Raw genomic sequence first — 12,163 nt, 5'->3', positions numbered from 1 at the left:
CATTTAATTTCAACTCATTACTCGATTCGTAATTCTCAAAATAATTTATTTAAAAATTTTTAGGTAAAATAAAAATAAATCGACTCCCCTACTGGTGAAAATTACTATCGGTTAATTATTAATAAACCAATACCAAGTCTGTGGTTTATTAAAATTCACTTGTAATTTTAAATTGTTGATTATTTTATAAATTCCTGCAGTGACCAATAAATAATTGAATATTTTATCGAGATAATAAATGAAAGTAAATTGAATAATAATTTATGCTTCACTTGGTATTGAATCAACATGTGACAATTTCCATGAGTTATTCATTCTTAAAATTAATTTTTAATGACATAAATATTTATAGAGTGGCGTGATAATTAAATAAAAAAAAAAAATAAATAATCTGAAATTTTAAAAAAATAATTGTTGAAAGTTGTAGAAAACAATAAAATGAATCGATAAAATTAAATGTCCATTCACATAGTAACCTTGTGCTTCAATTAATAATCGAACATTTGTCAAGTCAAATCAATATTACTCAATGCGACAATTTGGTCGATCTGATTTTAAATAAATAATAATAATAATAGTGTCTGGTGATGATGATGAACAAAGTAGTAAATAAAATAGAAGGTGGAATGTACTTGACCCAGCAATGACTATGTAACAAATGAATCGGATTATAAATATCTGGATAAACCGGTTTTTTATGTTAACTTTACAAAGGTGCTCTATGCACAAATAACACCAGCCAGTGTATATTTATAATAAATCCCGTCTTTTATTGAATAACAACAATTAATTATAAAAAATAAAGGAAACAATAGCAATTAAATATTTGCCAATAAATTTTTTTTTTTTTTTTTTTTAATACAAACCCACAAAATATCTAGACATAAAGTATATTAAATATCCATTGAAAACTTGTTTATAAAATAACTCACAAATTATCCACTTAATATTTTATTTGTAATAAATTAAATAATCAAACTTATTAATTTTACATTAATGTTTAGAAAAAAAGTAATTAAACTTTTATTGATAGAAAAGCTAATAAAATGTGATAAATCTATCTATTATATATATTGTTATTATGTTGACATGAGGATTATTATAGTAGATGTTGAGGACATGAGTAAAGTTAATAATCACTGTTGACACATGTATAATAGTATAATATATAAAAATAAAAAAATAACTTTCACTTGTTATCTATAATATAAATAAATATCAGCCATCGAATTTTATTAAATCAATAACTTTAATGCCCAATTATTTTTAAAAATAATTATTTTAACAGCACACGTGATTACGCTGCCGCTGAGTTTTTTTAGCACAAGTATACGATTGGTTATTGACAAACGCGTTCCATGCCAGCAATTCTACGTTTCTTCATATAATGCGCACATATCACTTTTTAATAATTTATATAATCTCACATATCTATTAATATATAAGACATTGCACTCTGTCAAACTAAAATCATCAATCAATTATCATTACACATATTTAATTTATTTTTTATCATGATAATGTTTTTTTAAATAAAATTTAAACTACAATTATACTGACGGTGTTGATGCTGCCGAATGTTTTTCGCACAAACGAAAGTTATTTATAAAAAATAAATACACTTGCACTGCACTTGCATAAAAAATGATTGACAATTTATTTAGTTATTAAACAGACATTGTTTTTGTATGTATTTTTGTTATTGTTAATGATAATTTTAAAACCGGGGAAAATTATAAGGAGTAGTATTGTCGTACGGGGTGTACGTGCATGACTGCACGGGTGTCGCAGTCGGCAACTTGGCAGTATCTCCAATTCTCCAATCTCCAATGTCTATAACACTCAACCTCTTAAACCACGAGGTCTACTATATAATATATACTGATATACAACACGGCATTTTTATTATCTGCGCAGATGCTAAAATTCTTATACTCCTATCACTCCTATACCCGTAATTCCGTATAATACGTTTTACGTTAATATTTAATAGTATAGTGTACAGGATAAAGTGGGAGTTTAATTTATTCAGGGTATAGTAGAGCGCAAGAGCGCAAGAGTGCAGAGTAATAGACGCCGATGCCGCGAATTAAATATGGAAACGCGCGCGAACGCGAATGAGTCACCAACTCACCAGCAGCAGTCGCCAGATCCCCAGTTACCAGCAAAACTCTTATTATATGTTGCTGATGAGAATAAAACGCAATGTACTGGCCGACTTTGTAACTAACAAGATATTACTCAGTTGGTAAAATTATTACACTCATTGCATTATTTATTGTTTATTCTTTTAATTAAGGGACAGTGTCGCTTTCCGCACTTTTTTTTTAATTTTCATTACCTTTAACGGTCAGCCGTTTTTAAATTTTATCAATTGTTTAAAAAAAAAATTGAAACATTAATTTAAAATAAAATAATGAAAAAATTGTACTAGAATATAAATTTTAAAAAACAAAATTACGTGGTTATTATTAACTAAGAGTTAATTTTATTAAAATGTCAAATTTTTTTGGCTTTTAATTTAATTAGGTAATTTTATCTTAAAAAAATTTTAATTACGTTGTCTTTTTTACGATTAGTGCTTTAAATTTTTTTTAAAATTACCTATTAAGATTTCTCTCTAAACTAATTCTCTTTTTCGTAGTTTAAAAAATTTAATGCAACTTTCACTTTTGTACTCGTACATTTAAAAAATTTTTTCTACTTTGACCCGAAAGATAGAAAATAAAAAAAAATGAAATTTTTTATAGGAAACATCATCAAGTCAAAATTTATTAAAAGCATTCAAAATAAATATTCTTTTATTAATTAAAAAATAAATCTTAAATGCTTTTAATAAATAACATTATCTGTGTTTCAATCATAAAATGTCACTTATTTTTTTTTTACTTTTCTAAACTATACAAAAAAAATATTATTTTTGTATTTTAAAATTTTCATTGAATATTAATTTTAAAAAACGTTTTTTTTTGTCACGACTTTGGTAAATAAAATAATTATTATAATTAAATTATAAATACCTTGACTATGATGACCTAATTGTGATCCTGATGTGGAAGGTAACGTTGATGCAGACGATGACAGCGACGACTGATGTGAATGATGATTCTGAGATCTCTGTAAAATATTCAAAAAAATATAAATATCAAGTTAATTTTTATCATAATTATTTAAATTTAAAAGGAACAGAAAAAGACTAAGTGTTGATTATTTAAGTAAAGTATAAACTGTATAAATTACATGTTGTAAAACCAGACGTATACCAGACACTTCAAGACTCTTGGAATCCAGTGAACGACTCCGAGGCTTGGAGCCGCAGTAGTCATCTTTTTTTCCACTTTTTATCCAACGAAAATATGATGACATTTTTAAATCATTTATTGATGTCTTTATTACGCACAACCCACTCAAAACTTTTAACCGTTTTTTTTTTTTTTTTTTTTTTTGTTTCTTGTTTTAAATTAAATTCATCTCACATAATTTTATTAATCAAAATAACTCTCCTTTATATTATGCAGATGTACTAACGCTAATAAAAGTCACTTGACTAATATTTACTGTATTACTTACAATGTTTATAGTAAACATTAAATGTTTATAGTGTATTTTATTTTAAAATTATCATGTCAAGGATATCTGGTAACGGCTTTATAATACATTGCTACTGTATAATACAGAAATTTAATTATCAACTTAATTCACAACAAAATTAATATTTAAAAAATAAAATTTAGAAAATATAATAAATTAAACTAATTATCTTAAATAGTACACATGTGACAGATGTAAAACACTCTTACGTTATCAGCTATAAAACATGTGATTTTAATATTTTAAATGTGTACATAAATTTAATTAACACATTTAAATAAATATTCAATTGATTTTAAAACTTTTACCTGCAATTTGTTTACTAATTTTTTTTTATAGTCATAAAAATATAATCAACGTTTAGATTTTTTTATATTAATTATTCCGACACGTGTTTTTTTCCCATATCTGTTGCCACGCAATATTTAGTTTTTTAATTAACATAATTAAGATAGTTTAAATAGTATTTTATCAAGTCTTTTAATTAACTCAAATTTCATTGAATGAATGTAGAAGAAAAAAAAAATATATATATATTGCTGCGCTCGTCTATAAAAGTTAAGTTATCTACTTGCAACTTTTTTTTTTGCAACAGTAGTTAGATTTAGTAGTTAGACCGTAATAGTAAGACTATTAAATTTCGTATAAATTTACATTGTAAATACCGTATTGCCGGCAACCTTCTGTGACATCTGATCTACGTACACTAAGGTGACATACAACAACAAAAATACGTCACAGACAGTATAATCATATCTTTTATGTAATGTATTTATTTATTTGTTTATTATTACTTGTCTTTTTATTTTTTTTTTAAATAAATTTATATAAATTAATAGATGATATTTCTGAAGACATAAAAAAATTTTAATTATTTAAATTTAAATAAAACACTTGAATTTTTAAATTAAAAATTTTAAATATATTAATTTAATTGCCGATTAATTTATTAAATATAAAAAAAAAAGTAATAAAAATGATTTTTAACGCGTACTCGAGATAATTTAAATTGAACAAGAGTAGTCACTTGTATATTTTACGAGCATTGCGTTATTACATAGCACACGCGATTGTCACACATGTAATCATATGAAGAGAAACATAAAGAAGCAAGGTCGTGTAGAATATACTGATAATTTTGTTTTAATTTGAGTTAAAAAAAAAAATAATAATAAATAAATAAATAAAAGTTGTAATTATATTTTAGATATTAAATATTTTTTTTTTTTTTAATAATAAATAAATATTTTTGTCTGGTGATTAATTTTGTTTAAAGTTATTTAAAATATAATAATTTATATGTTAGACGTTAAAATAAATATTAAAACGAGACATTTTGTTAAAGCTTTGTAACCGAATCCCGTCAAGTCACTGAGTGAAAAAAAATACACATATGTACCGGTCTGCGATGATTCGCGTAATCTCTCCCACTAGTTACAACTATTCAATACGTCACAGCATTATACCATTTATTAATTAGAGTACGATAATAACAATAAAAACTATACGTCAATCTCAATTATTCAATTATAACTCCCGGTTAATTAGAATTTAAAATTAAAATACGACATAAAAAAAAATCACTCACACTTTTATATGATATGTTAATTGAAATATAAATTATACGATTTATAATTTATAATTATTAATTTCTTTTTATATGCACAACTGTTTATTTAAATATCACAAAAATTATTCATAACGATCAAGTAACTTATAAATGATCTAGTAAATTGTAGTTACTAACAGTCATATTATATCAAGAATAACAATAATAATATCATTTAAATCTCATCTCACTATACGTTTACTTCCTTGATCTACAGCAATCTACACTTAATTTAACTCATACTTTTAACAATTACTTATCTAATGATATACCGGATAATATAAAAATTAAACCACCAAATGACCTTATCATTTAATCGCTTAACATAATTTATACTACAAATCATACAATTGTTAAAGATTCGAGCTTTGTAATAAAAAATACTATCTACAATTACACCTAAAATAATCACATTCAATACATTCTGTCACTACTAATATAAATACTAATGTCGCTATCAAATAAATTTTAATTTTATTTTGAAAATATTTCAAGTAAAAGACATGGTACACGATTAGTATTCAGATAATTGCTATATCGACAGAAGATAATGTAGAAAATTTGCTCTAATTTTTAAAAACAAATTCTGAAAATGTGTGTGTGTGTGTGTGTTTTTTTTTTCTTAAATAATTAATTTAAATAATAAACTTACGCCTCTTCGTCTATCCTCAACAGTATTTGGACTTTTGCTACGTCTAAGTAAATCAATTACTCTAGAAACAGGATTTCTCATACAATCAGCAGAAGCGCGACGTTCATCTTTTCTACTTCTTCGTGACTCTCTTTCTGGATTAACGTCACTTGTAGAACTTCCAGTTGAACTTTCACCTCCACCGCCGACACCACCTGACCCACCAGATCCACCACTACCTGATTCTCTTCCTCCTTTATACAACTGTAGCTATCAATAATAATAATAATAATTGTTATTATTAAAACTTATTAAATACAATAAATAATTTATTTACTTGCGCTCTGACGGTGGCAATAATACTGGACTTTCTTTTACTAGAATCAGACTTGCTTCTCGAACGAAAATTACCCAAAAATGTATTACGTTTAGTAGGACTTAGTTCTTCACTTCGTCGATCTACGCTATTACTACGACTATTACTGCGGCTAGTGGAGCAAGAACGTGTTGCTGTTGGTTGTTTTCGTGATGATGCAACTGCTGATGCAGATGCTGATGTATTAACAGCAATAGAGTGATGAGGTAATGGTGTTGATCTGCCGGAATTTGGTGCACTGCTTACCGTTGGTTTCGGTACTTTTTTTTTCTTATCTGAATTTGGGCTCCAAGTACCTAGATAGATAAATAAATATAAAGATATCAATTATTTTAAATTACACAACCCGCTTGGAATCTAGTTAATTTATTAATTTTTAACCTGCTCGTGGCCGAAGACCTTCAACTTGTTCATTAGAAACGTCAACTTTTTTTTCTTCCTCTTTCTCCTCTTTTTTGACTGGCAACGGCTGAGATAAACGCAACTCCTGTAATTCAAAAAAAAAAAAATAATAATTATACATGTATACATGTATATTTTTTTTAGTTAGCTATCTTATCTCTATATTCAGGTTTGATATAAATATCACACGTTATTGTAAGTTTTTAAAAAATGTAGAACAAGTATTTTATTAAGTGGACAGATTGTGTTAGACAACGAGGATAATCTCATGAATAATGAAAAAAATATATTCAAGTATTGTTAAATATACCCATGTTTTGATAAACGTTAGAATGCTTGTCAATTATAATAGTATTTTTTTTTTTATTATGAAATTGTCAAAGTGTCACGTACGTAATTATATTTATTTATTTTCAACAATAAAATCAATGAAATAATATTTTAAAATAGAAATTAATTATCTGATGGAAAATTATCAATCAAAAATTAATCGAAAGAATTTTTATTGTTAAGATTAACATATAAAATAAAATTATTTTATTGAAATTAATTTGTATTGCTCAGTATTAAATAATATATTTAAAATTAATTGATAAAAAAAATTAAATGAGATATCGATAAATAAATTTCTATAAATAATCCGGTGATTGTAAGATAACAAATTTCATTGGCATTGAATTAATAACAACTCTATCACTCGCATAATATAATTACTGTAGTAAATAATTTGAAAAAAAAAAAAAAAAAATTTTAAATATGGTAATAATGATGAATTTAAATAAATATATCTATACAATTGATTAAAAATCAAACCTTATAAGTTCCATGATTACTATTTGAAAAACGTTCTGTTGATTTAGTTATTGAATATTTACGTTTTTGTCCCATAAAAAAAGACGTTTGGTCAGTACTCGCCGGCATTTTTATTTTTTGTTTTTATAAATTAAATAAATAAAATACTAATAATAGTATTGATAAATATAAATATAAATATAAATAAATAATAGTTATAAAAATGACACATAAACACGTTGACACGTAGTTCAAAGCAAGTTTAAACGCAAACTGATTGTTCAAGACAACGAGTGTCATATATGAGATAAAAAAAACTCTGCGTCAAAAGAGACTATCTCATTGAATTGTACTTTAGATTAATTCTATTGATATCAGTTTATTTATTTAATATTTTAAAATAACAATACATGACTATTATAGATTTTGAAATTCAACTAATTTTCATTATATTTTATCTATTTATATTTTTGATTAGTAAGGAAATATTTTTTTTATTTATTCAAATACTAAAAAATATATAAATGTCTCAATTAATTTTCGTGTTTACTCAAGATAAATTAATAGTTTTATTATCACTTTTAAAATTTCTAACTCAATTCATTTTTAATTAAATCTGTCGGTCATTAAAAATAATAAACGATAGTAATTACTTTGAAGCTTGAATGGAATTTAATTAAAAATAAAAAAACAATAAAAAAGTTATTTTGTCATTAATTATAAATAAATGTGATTTATCATTAAAAAATTTAAACGTATTGTTCTATTAACTTATAAATTCTTTTTTCTTTTCAAAGTCTTGTTTTTTTTTGAGAAGATAAAAATTCTAAGAAAATATTATTTTAAAAATTAATTAACTTTTGACCTGTAGCTCTTATTTAATACAACTAAAACCATGACGTATAAAAAATTAAAAAAAAACCGAACAAAATTATTAATGAATGCTAAAAATAATTAGGTCAAGGATAAAAAATCTCTTGTAAATTATAAATTATTCAAACATCTTCATAAGATAAAAGTAACCCCTAAAAATCAATAATCTAATTAATTTATAATTATTTTATAACTAATGACATTAAATCTGTACACTGTAAAAAATCAACGGAGTAAATGCGGATTAAATCCGGAGTGAATGCGGAGTGACTGACTGTTTATTTATTTAATCCCGTTGGAGTAAAGTTGACTCCAAAGAGAGGTTTGTTTTAATATTGACACTCGAGTTCGGATTAAATCTCTGAATCGGAGTGAATGTGGATTCAAATAAAATCCAGTTTACTTGAAATTTATTTGGTATGCGGATTGATTTTAATACTGAGTGTTAAAACTCTGAAACTCCGAGTGTCACTCTTGATTTTTTACACTGTAAAAATCATATTGATGTTTAGTCGGCAAGTAAACTCAACTGTTGATTCAATAATAATGTAATATAAGTAATCTAATTTATAATTTTTACACTTTTACAGACTTTTGTTATTACAATGTCTGCAATAACTTGTATCTACCTAATAACAAAAATTAATTCAAATAAATAAATGTTATTGTTTTTGTTGTTATTTTTTTATTTCTCTCGTTTATTTAATTAGCCGGCTAATGACTAATATTCTAGTTATTTATTAACGACAATAAAAAGATTAACAGATAAAATTATTGTAGATTATGAAAATTTTTCTAATAAAAATAAAATAAAATGTAAAACTTACTCGGCGTTTTCGTTCCTGCATAAAATCAACTCTTTTAATCCAAATTTCTTCAGCAGAATCATAATCAAGTGTACTAGAACTGCTAGCTTGACTTTTCATTTCAATCAAACTTGAATCAAAAAATCTTTTATCAAGATGCGGACTCGGCAACGGACTTGTACGTGAAAAAATCATGCTGTTACAATAATTAGGTGGATCTGTTGCAGGAAAGGTCATTGTAGGACCAGAAGTGTGTCTTCGTCGTAACAGAGGTTTATTAGCCGTTGGTGACGTAACAATTGTTGTAGTAAATCTAGAACCTGTTGATGCAGTAGGCGGCGGCCTCGACTCCGAGACACTTGATGTTGTATTAGACTTAAGATCTATTTTCTCTGAACTTGATTTTTCCGACGACGATGGACTAGATACTTTTGATGTTAAACTTTCAGATTTATCTTGTGATTCTTGAGTCATCACTTTCTTTTCGTTTGATTTTTCAGTTTCATTCGTTTTTCCTTAAAAAAAAAAACGATATAAATAAACATAATTCCTATAATTCTAAAACGTTTACAAGTATAATAAATTCAACGACAAGAACTTAATCATTATTTCTATGCTGACAACGAATGTATTATTCTCTTTAAAAATTATCATAAATAACGATTTAAATTATATTTTTTTAACATTTAGCTCCAAGGTCAAGTGTTAAACATAATAAACTACTTGTTTTAATTAAAATAAACACGTAAATAAAATTTTAATCTTTGTAAATCTTTGTAAGCATTATTAAAGTAGATCAAAATAATAAAAATAGTAGGATTATAAAATATTTGCAAAGGGAGTGATGGTAAGTTGATTATCGAATACGACTTTAGTTTAAACCCACGTGCGTCTATATATTCTCTCTTGACCTGCAACTATATGCAGAAACTCCGATTAAAACTGTCTACTCCATTTATCAGAGTAGTTTGTAACAAGTAAATTTTCTTGTATAATAAACTAGTTTATTAATTAATACATAAAAAAACTAACAATAAAATTTGATGACCTCAAGTACTTTAAACGTAAATATACTTAAGTTAGGTTGATGAACGCTTTCATGCTTTTAATCTAAAAGTTAAATTTATAAATAGTATGTCGTTACCTAATGCAATGTAATGCAAGTGCTACGAGATGCTTTCGCGCCAACTAAAAAAAGCTTTAATGCTATAGATTTATTTAAAATTTATAATATTGGTATAATCGTAATGTATACTAAAATTTCCTGTTTACAGTTACCGGAAAATTTTTATGTTATTTTATTACAGTGGAAAATATATATAGAAAATGAAAAAAATAATAATTCAATTACTTGATAGCTTGGAAAGAAATGTGTAATTTTATTTTTTTTATTTTTTATGATGAGCTGAGTTTAAAATAAAATGCATTTGAATGAGATGACTGGTTTATGACACATAAATTGTATAATATTTTTGTTGAAAATGTTGGCAACTGACGGAAAAGACCTCGAGAAGCCATAATGTTAATACGCTTGTTACTGAAACCTTATAAATATAAAAAATAATTTTAAATTGGGAGATATATGTATTTTTTTTCTTTCAAGCCGTCTATTCGAAAAAGGTCAATGGTTTTTTTTTTTTTTAAATAAATCTAATAAAAATTTAAGTAGTATTACCTTCTTCAGTCTCATCTTCATCTTCTTCACGACACTCGGAAAGTCTTCTGCCCCAGGGATAAGGGCTGTGAGTTTGATTTCTCGATGGCAAACGATTAACATGTGACAAAAAATAATGATGAAAGAAACTGTCGACGCCATCGGAGTCTTCACCAGAACACTGCAGCATATCTTTTAACGCAGCGAGCGAGGTAATTGTGTTGTAATTTATAGTCGAGACAAGATCGTCATCAATATCACTGTCATCCGTGGTATCATCATTTTTTGCGGGTTCTTCAGTCTTTTCTTGTGGTTTTTCGGCAGCGGGAGGAGGCGCCTCTTCAGGCTTTGTTGAAGGCTCAGTTTTATCCTCTGAAGTTGTCTCGGACTCATCATCCGAAGTTGACGTTGACGTTGTTGAAGATTCATCATCACGTTTATTATCCTCAACTTCAGTCTTCTCTTTACTCTCTGTTTCTTCATCCGAGCCCTTACCCTCGTCCTCCTCCAGGTCTTCTTCACGCGATAAATCCTTTTTCCCTTGGTTACCGTTTGTTGACGACATTGCATTTAATCTATTTCCCGTATCATTATCACTATTCAAATTATCTTCTTTTTTAACTTTATTCGTATCGCTAACGCACTCAAGTATCTCATCTTTTTTATTAAAACAGTCATCAGTCTCGTTTGTTTTTTTGTTATCGATTCCTTCCATCTATAAATCTGTAATTAAAAAGTACAAATTTTTATTTAATTGTAGGATTTTTTTATTTTTAAATTTAACCCGAGTGTTTAACAGATATTACTTAATAATATGTAATTCAATATTTAAAAAAAAAAAACATTTTTTTTATACATTAACAATATATAAATATATACATATACATATAGATAACAGATATATAATTGGATAAAATTAATCTGTGACCGATATCATATCAGTGTAATCAACAAGTTAACGCAATAATCATTTAGTATTTCGTTACATTAAACAAAGAGTTAATTAAATTTATGTATATATGTATACGTAATACTGGCAAATTAACTACTACTATTGTTATGGTGCATTGCGGTAAAAACAATCTTACTCATTAATTAGTTTAAAAAAAAAAAAAAAAAAATTATCGATCTTCATAAATCTTTTCCTTATTTAAAATAAAAAAAAAAAGTTTTATTGCTTTAGTCATTTTTAAAAGATGAAAATAATTGTTGAGACGATTGATAGATGGTGTAAAATAAATTATAATTTGACTGACATATATAGTATATTAAATGTAAGTAAAATGAACAAACACATCGTCACGGATATTGAACAGTTTTGAAAGCTTTAATCATTACGTCAATTGCATATAGGTAAGGGAAGTTGTAAAAGTATCGATCGTTGAGAACTGGCTATTTCCTTTTATTTCTTTACTTGCTTTTATGTATA

At 25.8% G+C, this 12,163-nt stretch overlaps 1 protein-coding gene across 3 annotated transcripts in view; it reads right to left on the bottom strand.

Annotated features, from left to right (window-relative positions):
- LOC130663957 (dentin sialophosphoprotein) overlaps positions 1-12,163 on the bottom strand; it is a 44,146-nt gene that overhangs the window by 20,411 nt on the left and 11,572 nt on the right. For 2 of the 3 annotated variants that reach the window (XM_057463550.1, XM_057463551.1), the window contains exons 4-9: positions 10,756-11,457; positions 9,102-9,595; positions 6,589-6,694; positions 6,169-6,503; positions 5,853-6,101; positions 3,021-3,117 (exon numbers count right to left, since the gene is read on the bottom strand). In XM_057463550.1, coding sequence (XP_057319533.1) covers positions 3,021-3,117; positions 5,853-6,101; positions 6,169-6,503; positions 6,589-6,694; positions 9,102-9,595; positions 10,756-11,449 — 1,975 coding nt within the window. In that variant the 5' untranslated portion in view covers positions 11,450-11,457. The remainder of the gene's footprint in view (positions 1-3,020; positions 3,118-5,852; positions 6,102-6,168; positions 6,504-6,588; positions 6,695-9,101; positions 9,596-10,755; positions 11,458-12,163) is intronic. The other variant, XM_057463552.1, reaches the window with a different exon arrangement.

The sequence above is a fragment of the Microplitis mediator genome, chromosome 2 (assembly GCF_029852145.1).
Source record: "Microplitis mediator isolate UGA2020A chromosome 2, iyMicMedi2.1, whole genome shotgun sequence".
Taxonomy (NCBI): Eukaryota; Metazoa; Arthropoda; class Insecta; order Hymenoptera; family Braconidae; genus Microplitis; species Microplitis mediator.
This window is presented reverse-complemented; position numbering and strand designations above follow the sequence as displayed.